Source organism: Erithacus rubecula (genome assembly GCF_903797595.1).
Source record: "Erithacus rubecula genome assembly, chromosome: 1".
Classification (NCBI taxonomy): Eukaryota; Metazoa; Chordata; class Aves; order Passeriformes; family Muscicapidae; genus Erithacus; species Erithacus rubecula.
Genome location: NC_136658.1, coordinates 23,314,742 through 23,338,802, shown reverse-complemented (window position 1 = coordinate 23,338,802; position 24,061 = coordinate 23,314,742). Strand labels below are relative to the sequence as shown.

The window sequence follows — 24,061 nt, the reverse complement described above, 5'->3', positions numbered from 1 at the left end:
CTAACATGCAGAGAAAACTTATGCCAGTGCCCTGTTGAAATGGACCTTCAACAAAACTCAAGTTCCTCGAATGCATGAGGTCTGAACACTGTACTTTTATTGATAGTGAGCCTGACCCAAAATTCCAAATTTAAAACATTATCTGAGCATGAATGGACATGCTTTGAAGTTCCAAGGAATTTTACTGCTGGGGTTGAAATGAGCACATTTCAGTGTGGTCCTGTTAGCTAAGACACATGATGAAGAGAAACCCACAATACTTATGGCCTTTGTCCAGTTGTGGGAGCATCTGCTTCAGCCCCAGTTCTGCTACTCCTCAGGGAAAAAACAAAGCAGCTCTGCTCAGATTCAAATATTTGACTACTGTTCTGAACATCTCAAAACACATGAATCCAGGATTTCAGATCTGTATTGGCAGGACTGCAACAAGACCATCTGCTTTGACTAAAGCTTATTGGAATTAAGAACTTCAGGTGATTGAGGCAATTGTTCTAACTTTGAGGAATTCACTGTTACTTCTTAGTGAACAAGGTGTCTTGAATTTCATATAGATGCAAGTAGAGCAAGAAGACCACAGAAATGTCCACTAGATTTTGCCCTAGCAGCCCCACTGAGGTTCTGAGTGGAGACACAAAGAGATGGACTCTGGTGACCATGACACCCAGGGTTGGTCTGCTGGAAGAATTCCCTTTGATGCAGAGGTGAAGCCTAACAATCACAAATATTTGCTGCTCATGCCACAAGCAGATAAACAAGATTCATGTGGGGCTAACAAAGCAACAATTTTTGTGAATAAGAAGCAATTTTGTTCCTTTTTTGATAAAAAAAAAAAAAAGGAGAAAATGAAAATTGGATTATATCTATTTTTAGGTAGATTAAAAACTTAATCAGACTAGACAAAAAGTGCATAAAAATAGCTTGAGCAATATCAAAGTGGACCAATTGCTGAAGATCTACCAGAATAAAGGAGGTCAGGAGTCTCATAAGCCAGTTTCTGAAGTAGCTGCAAACATTTAATTTTCACACCCTGTCTAATATGCTCCCGCTTTAAAACACTTTGTGACATCAGTGAAGCCTGCCCCTGTACCCCAGATCCATGGGGGTCCTTCAAAGGCAAGCAACTAGCCTAATGTATGTCTAATCATCCCACAAACTTGGTTTTGTGTTTTACATCCTAAACCCTCAGCATAAACCTAACCAGTCACTGCCACCCACTGTGACAGAAGTCTCGTGTCTCCCACTAAAAGCAATCAGACTTCTTCGGACTTATCTCTCCTTCTAAAAATGACTACCCCTGAAGGCTGTCTCTAAGAAGTATATTTTGGAGGCTGTCTTGCCCATTTGGCTTTTATCCATATTTCTCAGGCTTTGTCATTAGGACTTTAATTTGACAGCAAATATTGAACTTTTCAAAGGCTTTGGAAATAAGACAGATTTGGAAACTATTACCCAGAGGGTTTCAGTCAGTATGCTGTAGGCTGTTCAGGTGGGAAGTGAAAGCTGACATAGGAGTAAAAGGATGTGTGCTCCTAAGTCACACAGGTGATGTGTTAAACCTGCCCAGGAAAGTGTTCTAGTCACCATCCTTGGGGATATTTAAAAGACATGTAGATGTGATGATTAGGGACATGGTTTAGTGGTGGTCTTAGCGGTGTTTGATTAATGTCTGGACTCAATGGCCTTAAGAGTCTTTTACAACCTAATGGATTTTATGATTCTGTAATTCCTAAGTAATGCTCACCTTTTGCCCCAAATGTTGAAACTATCCCAGACATACAATTTAATGGAAACAATTGCATTAAGAAGGGATATGTCTCTTCTCTGGGGTGGATGGAGCAAAGCTGTGATGGAGCAGCCTGCAAGGAAAAGACCTGATAAGACCACTTGTCTGCATATCACTTTGGCAGGGGGAAGGTGCTGTGCCTCCTATCAAACTCTTCTCTGCCAGCCCCTCAGCAGGCCTTTTCCAGTGGATCCATGCTAGCCCCAGGGCTGGCTTGTGGCCAGCTGGCCTGCCTCCACCCGCCTGTTGCTGCTAGTCATGGGTCAGAGGTGGCACCATGGTCAGAGGAAGGGAAGAACTGAGGGACTGTGCCTCTGAACTGCTCTCCCCCAGCAGCACTGTGCAGGTGATACAGCAAAGCAGCAGCTGTGCTGAGATCACACAGAAGGAGGAACTGGCCACCATCCCTGGGACATGAAGAAGGAAGAATATGCAGGATAGCTTGTTGGGAAATGAAAGAAGGTTGTGTGAAAAACCTGCTACAGTCCAACAGGCGGGTCCCAGAAAGGGCAGCTGGCAGCGATGGTGCCATCTGTCCACCCTCTTGAGGAAAGCCCTGCCTCCTGCCCCAAGACATTGGCTTGGGCACATGCCTCCCACCCGTCAGCCCCCTCAGCATGATAAGGTTTAACCACTCGCCAGCAATGTATACAGCTTGGGAACTGCTGTGAAAAATGGGAGGCTGCAACATAAGCTTCCCTCTGCTTTTGGCTTATAGGCCCAAGGGACAGCAATTCTCCTGTTGCCTCACAAGTAGAGAATGTGCCTCAGAAAGCACCTTGAATGCCAGCTAGCAGCTCTAAATGGTGCTCTGGGCAAGAGAAAGAAGTCCCAGGACTGTTCAGATCTTTTGCTGTTGAGGAAACAGGACTTTTCCTCTAGTGGTGCAAATGAGGCTCTGAAACTGTTTAACCTGAGATGTGTTATCAAAAGCCTAATCACTGTGATGCCCAAAGGGATATAAAGAGAGATACTCTTATTATAAATTGCAGTAAATAACTTCTATTTTTGTCAAATCCTAGTAGGACAGCCTGTGCCTTGGTTCCCCTGAACAAGTAAAGTCTGTCCCTTCTCAAAACTTGCCTGCATATTCCCAGGACTGACATCTTCCACGCCCTCCCTCCCCTCTTGTCCACTCCCTCTCTCTCAGATGATAGAGTGCCAGCAAGTCCCTCAATGGTGTCATATCTGTCCTTTTTATTCATTGCAGGGTTTATTTTTAGCCTGAAACAACTGCTTCCTAAAAATGGAGTTCATAATGACACGGGAGCTGGACACAGCTATGTAAGGTATCCAGGGCTTGGCCTGACAGCTTCTCCCGTCTGTCTCCCTCTTTGTTGTGAGTACAAGACAGCAAAGATTGTTGCTCTCCACCAGCCTTGCAGTGTTTGGGCTCAACACTAGGAAAGCAGCAGAGAGAAACTTAGAGAAACTAAGAGAAACTTAGCTTGAACTTCACCTGGAGTCTTTGGTCTCCCTCTCTTCTCAAATTAAGAAAGGGTGGGATATTTATCCACCCTTTGCTGCACTCCAAGGGTGCCCCTATGAAGGCAATTTGCTGGATCCTGGCAGGTTTTTACCTGCTTTTCTGCTGCAAGGCAGAAGAGGGACTGAACTTCCCTACTTACGATGGGAAAGATCGAGTGATTGACCTGAACGAGAAGAATTACAAGCAGGCACTGAAGAAGTATGACATGCTCTGCCTGCTCTTCCATGAGCCTGTGAGCTCTGACAAGGTATCCCAGAAGCAGTTCCAGATGACAGAGATGGTCCTGGAGGTAAGTGCCACTGCATGTCCCAGTCGGGGTCAGTACCACAGCACTGCTCAGTCGTGGAGAAGAGTCACAAGACAGGAGAGTCAAATGGTCTCATGCAGGAGAGGTTGGGCATACAAAAGTTTGTTTAGTTGGATTTCAGTTAGACCCTGCCTGAATTCTGCAAAGCTCAGGAAAAAGACTCTTTTGTCCTCTTCTCAGTTTGCTAGGAAATAGTTTTTCTGGATTGTCTGTCAGAAACTCAGGCAGTAGAAAGTAACTTTGGGAACCTCAGAAACATGAACGCAGCTCAGCTGAGCTTTCCCACATCTCGGAACCTGAGGCCATAGCTTGAAATTTTTTGATCGTTTCTCATTCTGTGCAAGCCAGTATCCCATTCATATTCTGGATTGAGTCCCATTTTTTATCCCACTAGGAGCAGTCAGCCAAGAAACCTTATCAGTGCAGCAAAGGGGTGTCCTAGCTCCCCATCTCAAAACCTCCCTGTTGGTGCAGCATTAAATCCCTTTTTGTTTTTCTGACGCTTGCTTGCCTGCTTGGAATATATAGCTGCTTGTTAATGCAACCATTCACTTCTGTGCTGGAAAAAAGTGTTGTTAATTCTTTCATGAAAGAATGATTTATTAATTCTCAGTAAAATAAATCCTGGTAAATGTGACAATGTAGATTCATAGCATTTTTTCTTGTAGTGTAGCTGTAATCTAGGGAATCATACAGCTGCAAGTCTCGATTGTTAGGTGCATGTTTCTTATCAGAGGCTTGCAAATATTCCCTCTTAACTAAAAGACATATTTGAAAAGAAAGTGAATTCAGAATTGCAGAAGAAACACCTCAGCTTTATTTATCAGATCCAGAGAGAAAATGTATTGCACCCCTGAGAGTGCCGGAAATGTGAATGAGAAAATATGCTTGCTGAGGGCTAGGACCCAAAAAAGTCCAGTGTCAAGTTCAAGGCCTGCTGACAGAAAGAGAGAAAGAAAGAGAGAAAGAGAGAAAGAGAGAAAGAAAGAAAGAAAGAAAGAAAGAAAGAAAGAAAGAAAGAAAGAAAGAAAAGAAAGAAAGAAAAGAAAGAAAGAAGAAAGAAAGGAAAGAAAGAAAGGAAAGAAAGAAGAAAGAAGAAAGAAAGAAAGAAAGAACGAAAGAAAGAAAGAAAGAAAGAAAGAAAGAAAGAAGAAAGAAAGAAAAGAAGAAAGAAAGAAAGAAAGAAAGAAAGAAAGAAGAAAGAAAGAAAGAAAGAAAGAAAGAAAGAAAGAAAGAAAGAAAGAAAGAAAGAAAGAAAGAAAGAAAGAAAGAAAGAAAGAAAGAAAGAAAGAAAGAAAGAAAGAAAGAATCCAAAACCAAACAGGTTTTACTTACATGTCAGGCAATGGTTACTTTCTGCAGGTGAGTGATCAAATAATATTTGGCAAAGAAAAGAAAAAAAGTAATGTTTGAACCTCACCTGAAATTAGTATTGTCAGTAGTGTAATAATGTTGCTTAATAGGATAGCTATTTTGTGCTTGATCGGTGTCTAAGAGTTACTAGATGCATATTTATAGAAACCTGACAGAAGTATGTCCGATCCCTGGAAATATTCAAAGCAAAGCTGAATGGAGTACTGGGTAACCTGGTGTAGTGGAAGGTGTCCCTGTCCATGGCAGTGGCTTGGAACTAGATTATCTTTAAGATCCCTTCCAACCAGGCCATTCTATGTTCCATGACTCTATGGTCTGACATCTACCATTAGTCTAAGTTCTCATGACACCATTATCCATGCTAACAATGACCCATATCCAGGGTGCAACAGCTGCAATACAATCTGGGTTTAAGCTTTTATTTTTCAGGATTGGATTTCAGCTGTGAGTACGTTAGCTTAGGATTCGAGTAATTAATTTAGTTTCCAATTGCTCTCTGCTATGGACTTCTTATGTGACCTTGGGCAAGAGACTGAGGGTTAGACCTGCAGCAGACTTTACATAATTGTATACATAATTGCTCCAGTCCCCTAGTGCTCAGCTTCCAACTAATGGTGCCACACATCAACTGGCGCTTGTGGCTTTGACCTCAAAATTTCCAAAGTATGTATCACAGTTTTGGAACAGTCCCTCCCCTGGACTGGAACTGCAGCAGCAGCAATCTGACAGCCCAGGCATAAGAGAAATCTGCAGACTGAGCACTCTTCACTTCTGCCACCCAGAAGGAATCTGAAGAGGAGAGGGTCTCAGAACACAACAGAGAAAATATGTTCTATTCTGCCTAAGACACAAGCCAGCATGGTGCTACTGTTCCCAATTTCTGTACTAACTCAACCATGGGAGCACTCATGAAAGGAGTGGGCAAGGCTGTAATCTGCTCCTTCTTGTGAAAGTAATCAACTCCCTCAGTTCAAGCCATAATGTGCTGTGCCATAGGGGGTCACTCTTAATTTTCCCTGTGCAAGCTCATTCAGCTGCCAACTTCACTGCATGTTCACCAGCACAGGGAGGAGGAAAGAAATGTCTGCACTGACTCCTTGAGTGAGATGTGGAACTGTTCGCCTGTGAGATGAACTGCCTGGGATCAGTATTCCTGGAAGCAGTCTGCAGCTGAACCCAGCTCTTTTGTAATTTGAGCAAGTCTTACAGAGCTGCTCTGTAGGCACCAGAAGCAGTGACGGGGCTCTCATTCCAGCCAAACCCAAGAAAAGTTCACTCAGAATGGTTTTACATATCTAATGTCAGTAGAGGTATCAGGATTTTTAAGTGCTGAAGGTCCTTTACACCTGAAATGAGGTATCAAAGAGGTAAATACTCCAGCCTTCACTATTCCCTGCCAGCTGGCTTGGGAGGTTCCAGAAAACCCCCAAATAGTCCACCCTTTCTGCTTCTCTGACATGTACCTTATAAGAAATACACAATTCCAAAGATCAATGAAATGAAGAATTGCCCTAGACACCAAAGTAAAGAGCAAGAGACATCTGCCAAGGCTCCTTGAAATATGTAGCTCATCAGTAACAAGCTCTGACTGAGGCCTCTCCCAGGAGTGAAGGGCACGTGAGGCTTTCTCTTAACTGGGTCTTTTGAAATTCCATGGAGGTTGAGCTCATATGTCAATATTTCTTTCTTTTAGGGCACTTCAGCCTTTTCCCTTCCAAGTCTTTGCTCTTCACAAAACTTGCAATAGCTTTATCATGTTTGAGATCACTGACTCTGGAAAACTTGATTGAAAACAGCCAATAGCTAGAAAATTTTTTAGGAAAGGCAGCTGCTAAATAAGAGAGAGAGAAGATAATCATAAGGCTCTCATACACTTAGGAAATCAAACTGACAACCAGACAGCACATATGTTAAGTTAAACACTTATTTAAGGACTTTACTAAAACATAACTATGAACAACAGACCAAGAAGTGATATGATAGGAAAAATTTCCTTCCCAAGAAAGAAGAGTAGCATGTAAAAGTGACTGACACTGTCAAAAGCTGAGGGTACACACACACCCACTATTACCAAAAAAGGAATGATGTAATCAAGATGATATTGCACATAGGGTGTTCAGCTCCCTGTATCCAGGTGTACTGGATCAACAAATTCCCACACAGACCAGGGTCACTTTCCAGTTTAGAAGGGGAATGAAGGTGATGATCACTATGAAGTGGTCCTAACAGCTCTTACCATCTACACTGCTTGGTGCCACCTGGTGACAACAGGGTCCAGGGACAACTGAACCCCTCTGGGAGCAAAAGCAGCTTCTTTGGACCATCGTTTGTTCATGAAAACAGCTGCCAGCCCCTCAGGTCCAGATTGGAAAGATAGGGGCTGTTGGGTTGGTCTGTGAGGAAAAATAGTCAAAGGATTGATTTGAGATGCCTACTGCTCTCTGGCTGGGATGGAAAAGAGTTGGGGAAAGATTGTTCTAAGACAACCCTGGACAAAGATATCATGTGCACAGGCTGTTTCACAGCTCAGGTTAAAGGGTTCCTTTCCTTTGTGTACATTTCTCTTATTACTCCACTCTGTACCACTGACTACTAGAAAGCACCTGTACCTTGAGTATGCCCTCCATACAGTGCAATTCAGAGTTTGATCCAGGCAGTCCCAGAGATAATAGTGGCCATTCCTACCCTGTGATTATGTTTACAAGAACTCTGCACTCTCCATGAGATGAACACAGTGAAAAGATGAAACAGCCAAGCAATCACAATCATTATCAGACAAGTCAAAAATAAATCTACTTGTCCTAAATGGTCTCAACTTTAATGAAGAAGAGTTGAGAGGGGAAAAGATTGGAGCAGTGAAGCTGAGAAATACCTGTTCTGCCTGTCTCACACCATCACTTCTCAGATCTCCCTTCTCATCTCTGAATGTCCTAAATAGGGAGTTTGGCTTTCCAGTGGGCCAGCCTCTGTCTCCAGGAATCATGTAGCAAGAATGAATGACCATTGGTCTTAGGAGCTTTCCTTTTACACTTCAGAACCTCTCTGCAGCAGCTGAGGTGGTCTCACTATCAAAGCAGACTGCCTGTGATGCACTCTTTCTGCTCAAACTCCCTCAGTCCTGGCTCCCCTGCCATTCTTCCCTTGTCATATGTGCACGTGTAATATCCTTAAGAAAGAGACGCTCATCAAGCCCAGATATTTCAGCCCCTTCAATACAACAGTGCCCCTGGACTGAAAGTTGTGGAGAACTGCTCTAGCACAAACCAGTCTGATAAGAGGAAAGAGAAGAAGGATGTAATACTCTCCTCTCCAGATGAGGCCTAGGATCAGTTGAGCCTCTAGCAATAAATGGCAAAACAAAGTGAAACTCCTGAACATATTTGGCCAATTCTGTAACACATAGAAACATAGCCAGTATCTCCCTGTGGTATGAAAGGGAAAGGAGGATTTTGAGTCCAGTAAAAGGCAAGGATTAAACTATGTGTAAGCTCTACCTTCTAATTCACTTATTTCCAAGTGCTGAAACTACTGCAGCTTACAGCTCAGGATGGAAAAAGTAGTACGAGATGAGCTAGTTTGGGGGTAGTTTCACTCATATGATCTTGAACTCTCTTGAGAGCAGATATTCCCATAAGAGTTCAGAGCCACATAATACATAGTAAAAGGTATCTCTCTGCTTCAAAGGCAACACAGAATAAAGTTTTACCAGTTTAGGTCTGTATACTTTATCCCAAAAATCAATAAGAATCAGGAGATGAGATTCTACTTTATCCCCATCCCCAGATGTATAAATACAAAATATAATAAAAAATAGAAATATAAACCCAAGCTCTTTCTTTAAGCACCCTTTGCTGTTTGTTTCACAAACTCAGATTTTAGACATTGTCTTTGAAAAGGGCCATGTTTATGGGACAGTGCCTCAACATAATTTAGTGTTGAGGTATAAATATGGATATACAAGACATGTTCAATGAGTGTCACAGAAATTCTCAGTTCTCTGGAGAAGAAAAGGGAAAAGTGTGCATTGATTACTTCCCCTTTGAGACCATGTAAGTAGGTCTTAACTCATCAACAGCCAGCAGAGTACTGATTTTTAGCAGTAGCACCCAGGAGGATTTCACTCGCTGATATGGCAGTCACAAAAACAGGTTACAAAAAGCTCCCTTTCACAGATGGGCACATTGACATCTAGGGACAACAATGTGCCTTGATCTTTCTGTTAAAGCATGGCAAAAATAATTTTCAAGGCTGAGTTACCTGTTATTGCCATGTTTCTTTCTTTGAAGTCCTTCTGTCAGTTCCCAGTAGTGACTTCGGACTGGCTGCATGAGCAGTATCTCTCCTAAGACCCCACTTTCACAGCCATTACTGTGCTTTGAAATGCACATCCTTTCTCATCTGCTAAATTATGATTGGGGAGAGGATTGTACTGACATAAATTCTTCTGACATGAGCAGAAACCAGCTGTAATCTCAGGATCTAAAGAATGCAAATGTCTCCTGAAGACCTGGCAGACCCCTGAGAGCTTGGACTTGCTTTGTTGGCAGAGTGCAAGGCCAGGTCTGCTCAGGTTTTGTAGCCTTTCTTGGCCCTGAAGTGTGGAGCCCTTATCACAGTCCAGTAGCTGCAGACAACCTCTGTAGGTGTGATTGAATAATTTAGATTGGAAAACACCTCTAAGATCATCAAGTCCAACCATTAACCCAGCACAGCCTACCACTAAACCATATCTCTGAGTGCCACATCTACATGTTCTTTTAAATACTTTCAGGAATGGTGACTCTACTTCCCCTGGTGGAATTTGAGGCCATTTCTATGCAAGACCTTAAGATGAATGGAGACTCAGAAGTTTCTGAGTCACTCCTCCCTTCAGAAATGCAATTGAGGAAAAATGTATAAAAGCCCGTCCTCTTTGGTCTTGCCATCCTGCCACACTAGTCAGGTTCTCCTAAAAGTGCCAGCTAGGGTTCCCAGTGTCTTTGTGCTGGGCTGGTACTCAGTAGGCAGGGTCTCTTTTTGTATAATAAGATGTCTTTCATACAAATGAGAATGGTTTGGATTTGAAGGGACTTTAGAGATTACCTAGTTTCAGCTCTTCTGCCATGTGCAGGAACACCTTCCACTAGATGAGATGTGACTTCCTCATTGGGGTGGGTCATCACACCAGGTATTCTCAACGGCCCCTCCAGCCTGGCTTGAACACTTCCACAGATGGGGCACCCACATTTTCTCTGCAACCGGTTCCAGAGTCTCACCAGGCTCACAATAGAGAATTTCTTTCTCTTGGCCTTATCCAAGGGAGGGGCCCAAGAAGGGTTAGCTTGAGCTCACACTCACCCTACTCAGTGGACATGTGTGGTGTTTGTAGTTACCATTTCAAGTTCTTTGCCCTGGACCCTGACATTTCGCAGTTGCTGACCACAGGCTGGGGCAGCTGTTAGGCAGACTGGGTGGGGGTGGCCATGCCATGCTCACCCACCCTGACCTTACACCAGAGCCTGGTCTACCTATGCCCTTCATCTAAAGCCAAACTAATCAAAGCCCATGACTGCCCTTCCTTTGTGCCTGGGTGTCATTTGTGGGAAGAAGGAAAGGGGATATGATAGTTCTTTCTAAACACCCGCGAGGGAGAAGAGCTATTTAAGTGCAAAGCCTAAGAACAAATGGGCTATGAATAAAACAAGCCTGGAACTACAAAGTCCCTAATCACCAGAGGAGGAAGGGGAGAACAGTCCAATGAGTTTTAAGTGGACATTTACTGCTGTGTGAGAGAGATTGAATGACACGATTCTGAGTCTGATGACCAAAGATGTCCTTTTGCAGCCTCTGTATCTAAATAATAGGCAACCAGGCACGAAATCCATGACCTAGGAAAGAAGTGACTTAGCGAGGTCCAAATTCTCCTTTCTCTTTTTTTTTTTTTTTTCTTTGCACATTGGGATTTACCTATATACATGATAAAAAAAAAGCTTGCCCGAGGAAATAGAGCAAGCAGTGACCAAGAACTCAATTCCCAAACAGTTGCTCCTCCTCTGCCTGGCACCCCAGAGGGTCAGCACTCCCTCCTGAGCAGTGCTGATGGTGCTCATTCCTGCGTGCTTTCTGACACAGCTCCAGTGAAGGCCAGGTGCTGTACATGATATGTTCTTTTTCTGGAAACCCGTTTGGCCCTGGCAGGAGAGACTACTATCAGCTAGCAGACCTCTGACATCTCAAACCCAGTGCAAGGAGGGCTGTGTATATTTAAAGCTTTCCTCAGTTCTTATTTCTCTCTGCTTACTTCTTGGGGGAAAGCTTTCTTGTCTCAAGGTCCACTGTGCTCCCCCCAGGGCCCTTCCTCACTGATCCTTCCTGTGGATGCAGGATAGGAGCTCCCAGCTCTTGCCTGCAGCATCCTGGACTCTCCAGGATTTCAGAGGTGCTGGCTTATGCTCACTTGGGTCAGAAACTGGAGAAATCTGGCTTGTTACTGAGAGCCAGAGGCATAGGAATTACATAGGCTTGTGTAGGTGAATGGGCTTAATACCCATTAAGCCTCCTTCCTCCAGCACCCACTAAAAGCCCTAGCTTTCTGCCCTGCATGGGCCTCACAGCAACATCCAGCCGTCAGTTTCAAGGCAGTTTTTCTGAGGGCAGAAAGAGAACCAGGAAGTGATGGCCTCACTCTTGTCAAGAACAGCTCCCAAACTACACTGCCAGTCTCTGTTTTGGAAAAGGTAGCTTAGCAGTGTGGCCCCCGCCCAGTCCCAGACCCCAGGGGCAGCATACATGCACAGACACACACACAATCTTCCCTGTCTGCCCTTGACATGCAAGTTGCACAGCTGAGTTGTCAAAACATCTGCGATGTAGTGCCAGCAGTGACTGACTGGGAGCAGTGGCAGGTGGCCCCCGCAGCCATGGGTGCTCAGTGGCATGGGCACCAGCCTCAGCTAACTCACGGCTGGGGAGGCTGTGCTTTGGCTTGTAGCTGGCTAAAATTAGGGATGCCAGGAGCAGATAAAAATACAGCCCTAGCTATGTGAAACCTTTAGAGAGGCAGCCAAAGAGCACGTTGCCATATGTCTGACCCCGCTGAGTGGCTGTGCAACAATTAAAGCTCCAGGGCAGCATTTTTAAAGCATTACCTGTGAAAGCCAGCTCTGAGGGAGTGACCTTTACATGTTCCATATCTGGGGACTTGTCTTTTAGTCCAAGGAGCAGTGATCCCTAGGAGGGGAGGCTCAGCCTCTCCAAGCAGCTCAGGTGGTGGAAAAGTGTACTCTCCTTCAGTCCCCACTGCCAGCAAAGTACCTTTTCTAGTGGCAGCTGCTCAGCGGGCTTCTGGCCCTGGTCTTTGATCACCACAGAGCTTCAGAACAGCCTGAATTATGGAAGAGCCTAAGACATTACTAGTGTGATATGCAAGGGGATGCTAATGGGGACAGCACAGCATTAGGGAAGAGAAATAACAGCCTCTGTTCTCCAAGAAACTGCCCAATGTCTCAAACAAGTAGCCAACATAGTGTAGGTGGGAATCCTGCTCAAGGATTCAAAACTTCTGGGGGAATACACTAAAAGCTTGCAAAATCCTCCTGCTGTTTCTGAAAACAAAAACCTAACATTCTGGGATATAAAATAATGATCATTTCATCAACCAGGTTCTTGACCATCAGCATCAACTGCAGCATTAAAGAGAGTAGAAGGGAAGCAGCAGAGGAGTGTAGATTGCTTAAGGGATGTTTCCTCATCATCATGTGTTGCTCTTCTCCCTGTATTGCTGGAGTTTTGTTCTTCCTCCACTGTTAACAGCAAAACAGAAAGCTGCCCATGGTCAGAAGTGTACTTATGATGGCTTTCAGAGACACCCAAATTCCCCCAGCCTCCCTCCTCCCAGCTTGAGCAGCTGGGAGGGATGAGTCTTACTGTCTGTGGAAGCTCTGGGCATGAGAAGTGGGAAAAAAATCCAGGCCAGAATGCCATAATGTCCCTTTACAATGAAAATTGACCATGCTGAGACAGCCACTCCTCCCACCCTCATTTTTAACCCTCTCTGAGGGCTTTTGTCTGCCATTTAGCAGCAAAACTGACACCAAATGCAAGCTTTGGTACAATCAGTGCTGTCTGCAGCGGGAATAGGAACACAGTTAGGCACACAGTGACATTTCTGCTGCTGTATAACCTAGGATTTCAGAATGAGCATTTGGGACTTCTTAAATCTCCCAAAACTTCCCAGCATCACACCTAGGCTCAGATAGGTATAGGAGTGTGAAGCTGAGATGTTGGGCAGGGTGTTGTGCCTTTACATATCTATTATTCTGAGTGCCTGCAACTGCTGACACCATCTAAGATGGCAGGGTTCTTGCATACTTGGTAGTACTCAAACTTCACTTTGGGCTGGACCTTTCACACATCCCAGAGGGCCATTCACCCTCTCAAACTCACCCAAATTCAAGTGTGGTTATTACCTGAGAGATATGGGAGAAAGGAAGAATGCTGCTGAGCTTGCACCTCCTTTTCCTAGTGCTGCACAGGTCACAGCTTGAGATCCTATGGGTAGAAAGTATGCATTGCAAAGACTTAATGTACATGAGAATAAGCCTGCAAAATGTTCATGGGACATGAACTTACAGCCTACTAGGCTCTTTGCTCATGCTCAGCCAACTCTGATAGCCTAAGGCTCCTGCTCTACCTCAGGGACTGCATGATCTGTTATGTTCAGTTCTTCCCGAGCAGTTTCTACCCTCCATGTCTCCGTGCAGCTGTTGAAGCTAAATTACATGGTATAGAGATAGAGGCTGACACAAAGACAAGGGCTTTGGCTAGCCAAGACTTTGAGCAATATGAATTTAAAGGTAGGAGGAGGAGGAGGGGCTGTGCTCTTAGATTACAGATGCCTCTGTCCCAAGGTCCTGAGCCAAGAGGATTGTCAAGATTAGAAACATTATCTGCATTCAAAATCCACTAGCTTTATGGAATCAGAAAATACTGTAAGGGGATATATAAAGGCTTGATACTGTAATGAGTAGGGGGCAATTTGCCAAACTGCTGTGCCTCTGGCATACTCCATATTTTGCTGCCTTTGGGGGTTCAGATATAGGTGTGGGAATATATCGCCACCTATGCATGAGTTAGACTCACCTGCTGCAGTGGAAAGCAGGGAAAGCAAGGCCAAAAGGAATGCCCAGTCCCTGCATAGCTTGCACTTGCAAAATCCACCATAAACACCCTGCAAAATCTCCTGCCTCCAGGGTCTGCCACAATTCTCATGTTGCACAAAGACCTCCCTGTTGTGAGACCCTGCTCTGGAGAGGAGCTCAGGCTGTGCTGTTCTCCTCCTTATCTCATAGGCATGAAGGTCCCTGCAGAGGAGGCAGGCTACCTACTGAGCACCCAGCTCTATCCCTGCAGGCACACTCACACACCACACACAAGCACTCTCCTATATGCCCAAACTATTGCAAATTTCTGGGGATAAGCCTCTTCAGAGGAGCACCTCCAAACACTCACCCAGCACACATACACCTCCAAGAGACAGTCTTGCTAGACACAGTCCCACAAGGCGTGCCATACAAACACACCTCCAGCATTACTAAGACCATTTCTGACTACTGAGCACTCCCACAGTCTCACACAGAGAGGCTGTCAGCACATCACCCACCTTTTCTTGACACTTTTACTCTTTTTCAACAAGCTTCTATGTTCATAGCTACAGAGCTGCCACTCTGCCACACCATTCTGAAGAGTTACTTTGTGCATGCTCCATGCTGATATACATGACTCCTGATCAATGTCTCCTCTCTTGCACACATCCCAGCTCACATCCAACCACTTGTTTGTAGCAGGTGTTGCAGCTTTTCTACATATTTCTGACCTTCTAACACCCACAAGAAACCCTAAACATATCTCCAGTGTGCTGGAGTCAAGAACTACTGGGCTTAAACTGCCCTGACTTTGTCTGGCACATGGCTGATGTAACTGTAATTAAATCAAGTATGGACTGGACTGGAAATGACTGAACAAGTCTTCTTCCTGTGGCCATTCTGTGTTTTCCTCCAGTCACAGAGCAGCCCGAGTCTCAAGTGGTGATTCTCAAGAACCTCTGCTGGTATATACAACCACCAAAAAGCAGGAACATGCTGACAATGTCTCAGAAAGCTGATTATCCTACAGGCTCCATCCTTTTGTCCAGTCAGGGCAGATCTCCATCATGGGAAACAGAAAAACTCTTCTCTTACCACCACTCACTTGCAGATGTCTGGAGAACTCATGACAGGTGTCCATCTCTCCTTGCAAATACGGGGCTCCAGCTGCTCACAGGTGCTCCAAGGTGGCCTGAACCACCAGATAGGATGTCAAATCAGACTAGTGCCTTATCAGCCTAATAAATGGATGTGCAAACACAAACCAGTGCTCTGCCCCTTTCAGGTAGTGTCCATTGTAAGCACAAGCTCTGAATGTGCAGCCTTACCTTCATTTCAAAGCACTAGCAAAGAGCAAGGAAAGAGCGTGGACGCCCATTTCCTGTGTAACACAGGCATCCCTTTTGCCTCACATGGTGGATTTTGCCTAAAGACAATAGGGAAGGTGGCTGCAGGACGATCAAAGTTGCAGCAATGCTGTGGTGGTTGGTGGAGTCTGTGTCCTCCTAGAGGGCTTTGGGACAGGCCTGAGGAAGTGAAACTGGTGGAAAGGGAAAAACAACTACTTTCTCCATTTCTCTCTTTTGCTCAAGCAAGGTCCCTGAGCCCCAATCACCAAGGTGCCTGCTACCATCCCCCAGAATGTCAGGGACAGGCTGTGTGATGACAGCACAGGGAGCTGGCTGGGCCCATGACACCTCGCTGCACAGGCAAGGTGGCTGCCCTGCCACTTTTGTACCCCGATGCCTCTAATCACCACTCACTCCCACAGAGGCCTGGCATAGGCAGAAGCTATTTATAGCAGGGGAGCCAAGAGGCTACATGGCCACAGTGGCGGCAGTGCTGGGTGACATTCAAACTGGCTTTGAGTCTGGGGGAGGGAGCCAAAATGAGGCTGGGCAGGGGAGAGCTTCCTCATAAATCAATCCACCGTCTCTCTGGCCATGGCTGTCTCCTGCCCCCCTCCAGCCTCCTGCTGCCAAGCACTGACAGCTGTGCCCTAATAGGGACATTTCTGCCCCAGAGGCTCCTGACCCCTCATCTCCATCATCCCCTGCCATCCAGCAGGGCTAGGAGGAGGAACAGCAAAAAGACATCAGCATCAGAGGCATTTGTTCAGCAGAAAGGAAGGAGGAGGCTCTTAGCTGCTTGGTGGTTCTCAGAGCATCATTACTACCTTGTAGGGTCCCTAGTATGCTTGTGGTGGAGCTGTCAGTCATCCAGTCCATAAGTGGATCCATTTTACAGGGACACTGCATCTCTAGGAGCCAATTTGGAATTCACAGGGTCTCACCCGAGATTGCTCTCACCATGGGGCCCTTCCAGAGCATCTCTCCTTTCCTCATATATCTATTTGCACAAAACGGGCAGGAACTCAATATCTTCAAGAGACCCCTTCATCAAAGATGGTAGGAACAGGGTGCAGTGGTTTTGCAAAACTGTGAGGTGAACATGAGCATGGCGGGACTTAGATTTCTTTAGTAAAAACAGGGGACCAGGATCTGGGGGCTTACTGAATCCTGAACAGGAGGCATGACTTCAAGCACTTCATAGGAAAAGGAGCCTGCTTTGGCCACCCCATCGCATGCATGAAGAAAACATGGTGCTGCAGAGTCCATGCTGCCTGGCACCACGCCCTTCCAGAGCTAAAATATCCATGGTGCCCACATTGCGCTCCCCTGCAGGAGGCCGCCAAGGCACCACAGAGAAACAGGTTTTGCTTTGTATTAGTGGACTTGCTTCCAGCCATGTCCCCAGTTCACTCAGGAGCCCTCTTCTGAGGCCAGTGTCAAACAGCAGTAAACAGTACATGGCAGTGCCAGCAAACTCCCTGATGCAACACAATGGGAAGAAACCCAACCCTTGTGACCTCTGGGTTATCTCAGCAAAGAGGCAACATGTGACACATCCAACTCATTGGTTCAACAGCAGAATATGGGTCACTTGTGTCTGTCATGTCATGCTAGCAGGGCATGATGCTCTTTAGCTACACTGTGGTGTTAACACTACTAATGTTGGTCTCTCTGCTTCCTCTCACAGCTGGCAGCTCAGGTCTTGGAGCCCAGGAGCATTGGCTTTGGGATGGTGGACTCCAAGAAGGATGCCAAACTTGCCAGAAAGTTAGGTGAGTTCCAGGTCTGACATCTCTGGAATAGCTTGGAGAGACTGTGGGAGTGATGTCCAACAGGCAGCCCTGTACAGGACAACCAAATCCTTGTTACCGGGATGGGGAGGATGATGGTGGCACTTGCACACTGACCACCTGCCCACCCCAAGAGGGGCAGGATCAGGGGTCGGGAGTGAGAATGAGAGAAATAAGCCAAAGAAAGGGCTTTTAGAAAAAAGGTCTGTCTATCTGCCAAAACAAACCACACAAACTGAAAAAGAAAGGCAATTCATGCTGTAATGAAGACAAGGTGTAAGTTTACAGCTTTCTGTGCAGAAATAGTAAGTATGTGCCATGGAGTAACTTCCAGCTCTTCCTACACAGAGACAAGACCGACACAGCAGTGCAGAACCAGAACGGGCAAAACACTAAGTCCCCCAAATACCATCAGGCCCATGACACAGTGACCCCTTGTCAACAACTGGGACAGTCACAGCCTTGCAATGGCATGTCAGTCAGGCGCTAATCATTCTGCCTTGTTCACCAGAGTGAAAGAGGAAATCTGCTATAAAGGTGGAAGGCTGATGCATTGCACACCCCTGGACACAGCTGCCTTCCAGGGTCTGGCCGTCCCTTCATATTTTAGCTCACAAAGCAATAATGAAATACTGTGTCACATTAATACAACAGCTCACACAGATACCACAAAACCTAAGGTTTAAGCATACTGGACCGTAATTTTCTTTCCTAAATTAGTGGCTGTGAGTACTAATGGGAGTAAACTAAAGACAAGAGCTTCTGCCTCTCCAAGAAGGAATGAACTACCAACCTCCTTGGCCAGTGGTACCCTAATATCTTGCATTGCAGGAGGCCAGTGCTGTTGATTTTGGAACCTCCAGCAAGGTTCTGTGGCACTCAGTCCTCAGCTTAGTGATATAGCATTAACATCTATCACCCTGCAGTTTGTGGTATCTCCATCATTGGTTTCTAACCCTTTTGCCAAGGCCAGCTAAGTCTCAGACAGTTTGAAGATCACTTTCAGGTCATTGGTGACGCTCACATAATTCAGCCTTCTCCGGACTGTTAGCACAACCCAAATCAAAATCCAGTTTCCATATAGCAACTGGTTGTTAAAATCTGAGGTGCCAGTGAGAACCCAGTGTTTACTGCAAGACAGACAGCCAAGCTAAAACAAGTTCTTGGTGCAGAATTTTTCCAGCTGAGACCAAACTGTAACCCGAATGAAAAATTCAACATTTGAGAAGTTTACACCAGTTTTGGCTGAAGTCTGTCCCCTGTGTCATGAAACATCAGTCAGGGCATTACTCAGGTTGTTTCTAACTAGACCACCACAGCAAACTGGAAATTGCATATTTTTCCAGGAAGAATTTCTTGGATAACAAACAAGACACTCTACACTAAGCACGCTTTTAACAACATATTAACCACCTTATTGTTTCCCCTCTTCTTCTCTTAGGCTTGGTTGAAGAGGGAAGTCTTTATGTCTTTAAGGACGAGCGGTTGGTTGAATTTGATGGGGAACTATCTGCAGATGTCTTGGTGGAATTCCTCTTGGATGTAAGCACATATAAGCTCAGATAAAACCTTAGATAAGCTTAGATAAAACCTCTCAGAGAAGACATTGCAAGCACTTAGTTTGCAAAAAAACCAATTATACCTTTGTTTGAAATTTCATGCCTGTTCGCTATTCACAGGTAGAGACGGCATTTGACATCTTCCCTAATACCCGTCTGACCATGAGTTCCCAGGAAAGGTGGTACCCTTACATGCCACTAAACACTTTATTATATCTTAGAGATAACCTCCTCTCTTTCCTATTTACAGAGTATTTGAATGGAAATCAGCTATGATCCATATAACTGACTGCTATTCACCCACCTCAGTTAGCAAGCTTGTGCACAAACACTTTGCCATTTGCAAAATTTTTCATGTTTTTTCTTTCTTTTTTAAGAAAGAGCTATTTTCAAAAAAAGAATATTCAAGAAGTGGGATTTTCATAGAGAAACTGAAAAGACCTCAGTGCATTGAAAAAGGCTTATGTTGCAAACTATTTGCCCATTTCTAGACACAAGCAACATAGCATCCCTTCAATAAACTTGCCAAATTGCACTGCCACAAGTGAGAGGAGATCAGGGTCCTAGAACTAAAACGGTCTTGGGTCATTTTTTGCATGGGCACAATGATGTACTCATCATTGTGCCTAAATGTAAAAGCAATGCTGAATCCCACATCTACATGTTGCACTTCTCTTCATTTATGTTTTATTCCAGAAGAGGCAATTCTCTTCTCTTTTATTCCAGAAGAGGCAACAGACCAAAACCATGGTCTTTGCTTGATAAATGAAAACATTTGGCAGTGGCTTGGCAGCAGGAAACTGTACATGCTGCTGCAGGCACAGCAGAGGCATAGCCTCACACCAGAGCATCACTCTGAAGAACACTGTAAGGCACTTCATGAGGTTTTGCTTGCTATGCCATGAGGTGGGTCACTGAAAAATCATGTCCTGTGAAAAGAAAGAGAAGATTTCTGGTTTTTCATTTTCCTCTCAGGAAGGAAAATGCCTGTCAAGGCAAGGAAATACAACCAGACACATCTGTGATACCTTGGCAGCCTGATCTGAAAAGTAAAAGAAACCCAGAGGTTCTCTACTCCTCTGTAGGCAGTAGCTTGCCTGCTTTTTTTTTTTCTTCTGGTGAAAACACACTTGATTTATGCTGCGCAAAATAATGAGATTGAACCTTTTCATCAGCAGTGACTAGTTAAGAAAAGAGAAACAAGGTTTGGATCAGTGACACTCTAAAGTGCCAGACAGGTCTTCCAACTTTCTCATTAACATTGTGATATGTGTAGGACCAAACTGTTTTGTGTAAGAGGAGAATCAGCCAGAAAAATTCACATCTAGACTTGCTACTGCTCCAAACCACTGTTTGGCCACCCTCTAGCATGCTGGTTTTAATGTTTTTCAAAAGCAAGGTCTTTGCAATGATCTTTTCCAGCAAATGACACTTGAAAAAAAGTATATATAGATTTAGATACACAGATATCATTCACAGATGTTCATAATGATCATACCAGCTCCTTTAAACTGTTCTTCTTTCTTCTTGATCTCCTTAAAGCCAGCTGCAATTGCTACTACCAACCCTCATTACAGTAGGTTCCTGAGCATTCATTTGGGTTACTCAGTCCTCTATGAGCCTCCCTCTCTATGCTTCTACCTCTGCAGTTAACCTATTACCATCTGCCTTGGAAGGTGACCTGCTTCTCTTAGCTCTTCACATGAAGGCAGAGAGCACTAAGTAGGGCTTCCAACAGCAGAGAAATTGGGTGACCTCTTTCTCCCTGCTTAGGCTGCTTGTGATACACCCTGCCAGGCATAGGTTGGTGCTGCAAATCACTTCGTTACCACATGCATTTGTCATGGCAGTTGCTAGAGGACCCCGTGGAGGTCATAAACAGCAAGCTGGAGCTTCAGGCCTTTGACCAGATTGATGACGAAATCAAACTCATTGGCTACTTCAAGGGAGAAGACTCAGAACGTAAGATAAACATGTTCCTCATGGGCTTTGGAGTCTGTCTGGGAGCTCTAGGGGCTGGGCACTGGTTGTTCTGCATGAACATGAAGGGTGTTGTGGTATATGGCAACCTGTGACAGAGAAAAAATTGCTGGAGGATGTGCACTGGAAGGCAGGTTTCTGCTGGTACAATGCATGAGCCCAGTCCTACACCAACATCAATGACCCTTCTGCAAGGTGTCTGCTGGCAAGAGAAGAGGGCCATAAACCAGGGACTCCTGCAGTAAAGTGAATTTATTTCACCCAAAAAACAGCTGAGGTTACAGTTACACTGAGAGAGCAACGAAAAGACATCTCCCTTGTAAGCAGTGAGCCCAAAGATTCAAAGAAGGAAGGAGAGAATAGGGTGGGGAAGGGAAATATTAAATACTATTAAAATAAAAAATATTAAATACTACCACTACTGTGGCAAACATACAGCAGCAGTAAGCAGGTCCCTTTGGGGCAGCCTGGCAGAGGTACTGACCTGTTCCTGCTTGCTGACCCCCAAGACTGGGAAGAGGCTGGTCTCCCACCTGAGGGACGTGCAACCAGGGACCATTCTGGGCAAACCCAACTTTCACAAGCCTAGAAAAATCCTCATGTGAGTAATTCCCTGTTAAACCCTGCAGTCTCCTCTGCCAGCCCCAAGTACTCTCCCTGCTCTCTGAGTAGTGCTGGCAGTATGCACTCCATCCTGGCATGTTCTGTCTTTAGCAGAAAGACACATATTTCTATGTAAACAAGCCACATATCACCAGGTCTGCAATGCAATGGCCCACCCACTTCTCCCTTCATCTTTCTTAAACTGGGCTGCAGGGCAGTTTGAGCAGGGCTGTGACCCCAACATTGTTCAGTAATAACTACTTGGAAGAAAGGTGGGAAATGCCTGTTGTAAAATCCCCTGTAGGCTGAGATGATCTTTCCTGAACCCTGAGGTTCAGGATGACCTGGTAGCAGGATGATCTGCCTGGTTTCTGCCCCATCCTCCTGCATCCTCCTCCTCTCTAACTACCTCTTTAGAGAATGCCAGCAATCCTTAATGCTGGAGCAAGTCCATGTATTTCCCAGGCTGAACCACCCTGGACTTGCTTCACATAACTGCTGATTTCAGCCCCAGTTAAGTGTGCCATGCTGGGCTCTGCAGATTTCCTAAACACTGTGGGACTGCACAGAATGTTGCTGCACATGAAATCATCCTTCTTTGTAAAAGTGGAAGAAACATTTGGGCAATCACCTGATGGAGTTCGCAGTAATTTGTATTTGTTCTTCCTCAATGCCTTCTGGGCTGAGCAGTGTGGCCAGCTGTTTGTGAAAAATCTTTTTCATTCCCCTTTTCTCCTTCCAGATTTCAAGGCATTTGAAGAAGCTGCTGAACAATTCCAGCCCTACATCAAGTTCTTTGCCACCTTTGACAAAGGGGTAAGCATCCATACATCTTCATTGTAGCTCACATATACCATCATCTGTTTGCTGAGAGCTCAGGATGTTCCCAGATTTGTTGTCTGGTTTCAGCTTCTCATTTTCGGCATTCCTGGATTTTGTGATGTCAGTGCCTGCATTGATATTTTGGCCCTGTTGCAAGATAAAAGGCCATTTCTGCAGCATGAAGACAGGTCCTGATGTGGGTTTGGAACTCAGCCCCTCTAGGTCTGCAAGTCCTGGGCTGTGGCTTTGCTCTGCCTCACTGCTTGACACCAATAGTGTAGGGTACATCAGTGGGTTTTTTAAAAAGGAAAGATCCAGTCTATTTTATGGACCACTCCTAAGAGTTCATGCTCTGAGAGAGAGAACAGGTACCTTGCCACCAGCTCTGCCACCAGCAGACTCTGGGTAGCCAAAGGAGCACATGAGGTTCTTTCACCTGTGACTTCTGTACTGCAACAGGTTGCCAAGAAGCTAGGCCTAAAAATGAACGAGGTGGACTTCTATGAACCGTTTATGGATGAGCCTGTTCACATCCCTGATAAGCCTTACTCAGAAGAGGAGCTGGTTGATTTTGTGAGAGAGCACAGAAGGTATGTAGTATACAGGATGCTCCTGGACAAGGCAAGTGGATTAAGGTATCTGTCATTGTGACCTTGCCTCTCTAGGACATCATTCTCAAAAAAAATTAGGATGATGACCACTTTTGATTATTTTCTGACCCAGGTTTGAAATTGTGAAATTGCTGATTTTTTCCTACTCCCAGAGGTGCATGTATCTGCACAGCAGTCATAGTTCACCACAATGGAGTTGTGATAACACAGTTTCCTTTCTCCTGCTCTTCCTCCTCCCTGGTTAGTCCTCACTGAAAAATATTAATACCACTCAGGACAGTGACACAGGCTTCCTGCTGCTCCTACAACTGCATTTCTCAGGAGACATTCAAGGGACCAGACAAGTCTGAGGACAGCAGGGCCGTCTCATCTAGAGGGGGGATCTCAAACCAGGCTCAGGTGGAGGACTGTGTTCACACAGACAGGAGATCATCTCCAGAATCTGAGACTCAGCAGAAACAGTTCTCTGCTTTTCCTGAAATGTGAAGGGCTCCTTTATGTTCCATCTACCCACAATTCATTTTGCTGACCTTCTAGGCTTCTCAGCCTTAGTCCTTCCCATTCTCTTTTCCCCCAAGCTCTTTCTGTTAAGCAGCAGTACCAGAAGGCTGATTAAACACAGCCATTTAAATGCTATCCTAGTAAAGAAAATTCTTCACCAGCACAAAATTGCAGTGGAATTCCCCCAAGTCTTAGATATATCAAAAGGTTTTGTGTTGCTTGGTAGAAGCAAGGGGATGGGCCATATATTTTGCAAGTGCCAAAGCTCAGAAAATAATTAAAAAGAGCCCATAAAATCGTATGCCTGAAATCCCAAACATGCCAGGGTGCTGCCATGGCAGGGGAAGAAGCCTGGGGTGACGGTGATGTGTTACCAGTAGTTCATGCTGAGCTTCTCAGTATGCCACCAGTAAAAGACCTAAAGCCACAGGCTGGAATTAGTCAGACATGGAGATGATCTGTAGATTAAAATGAAGCAACTTCAACAGATGCCATGTGCTAGTTCTTTATAGACAGCTCAGCAGGATATTTCCCGCAGGGAGGTATAGGGGACCAGGGGCTCTCTCCCCATCACACAGCAGACTTTCTCTCTTCCTAGAGATCGACTATCCCTCCTTGGACATGCAAAGCCCCACTGCCATTTCTCCATCCCACTGAAGGAGCCCCATCACATCACTGAGAAAAGCTAGAACTTGGCAGCTGTACCCAGGCTCCTCGGCATACCTTAAATAGCCCTTCCAGAAACAGCTTTCTCACTACTGTGCCCAG

The 24,061-nt window shown here is 45.2% G+C and overlaps 1 protein-coding gene across 1 annotated transcript in view; it reads left to right on the top strand.

The window, feature by feature from the left end:
* The first annotated feature begins 2,794 nt into the window (after positions 1 to 2,794).
* Positions 2,795 to 24,061, top strand: part of CASQ2 (calsequestrin 2) — a 33,283-nt gene continuing 12,016 nt past the window's right edge. The window contains exons 1-6 of the mRNA XM_079305811.1: positions 2,795 to 3,561; positions 17,115 to 17,199; positions 18,659 to 18,759; positions 20,627 to 20,738; positions 22,102 to 22,175; positions 22,641 to 22,771. Coding sequence (XP_079161937.1) covers positions 3,328 to 3,561; positions 17,115 to 17,199; positions 18,659 to 18,759; positions 20,627 to 20,738; positions 22,102 to 22,175; positions 22,641 to 22,771 — 737 coding nt within the window. The 5' untranslated portion in view covers positions 2,795 to 3,327. The remainder of the gene's footprint in view (positions 3,562 to 17,114; positions 17,200 to 18,658; positions 18,760 to 20,626; positions 20,739 to 22,101; positions 22,176 to 22,640; positions 22,772 to 24,061) is intronic.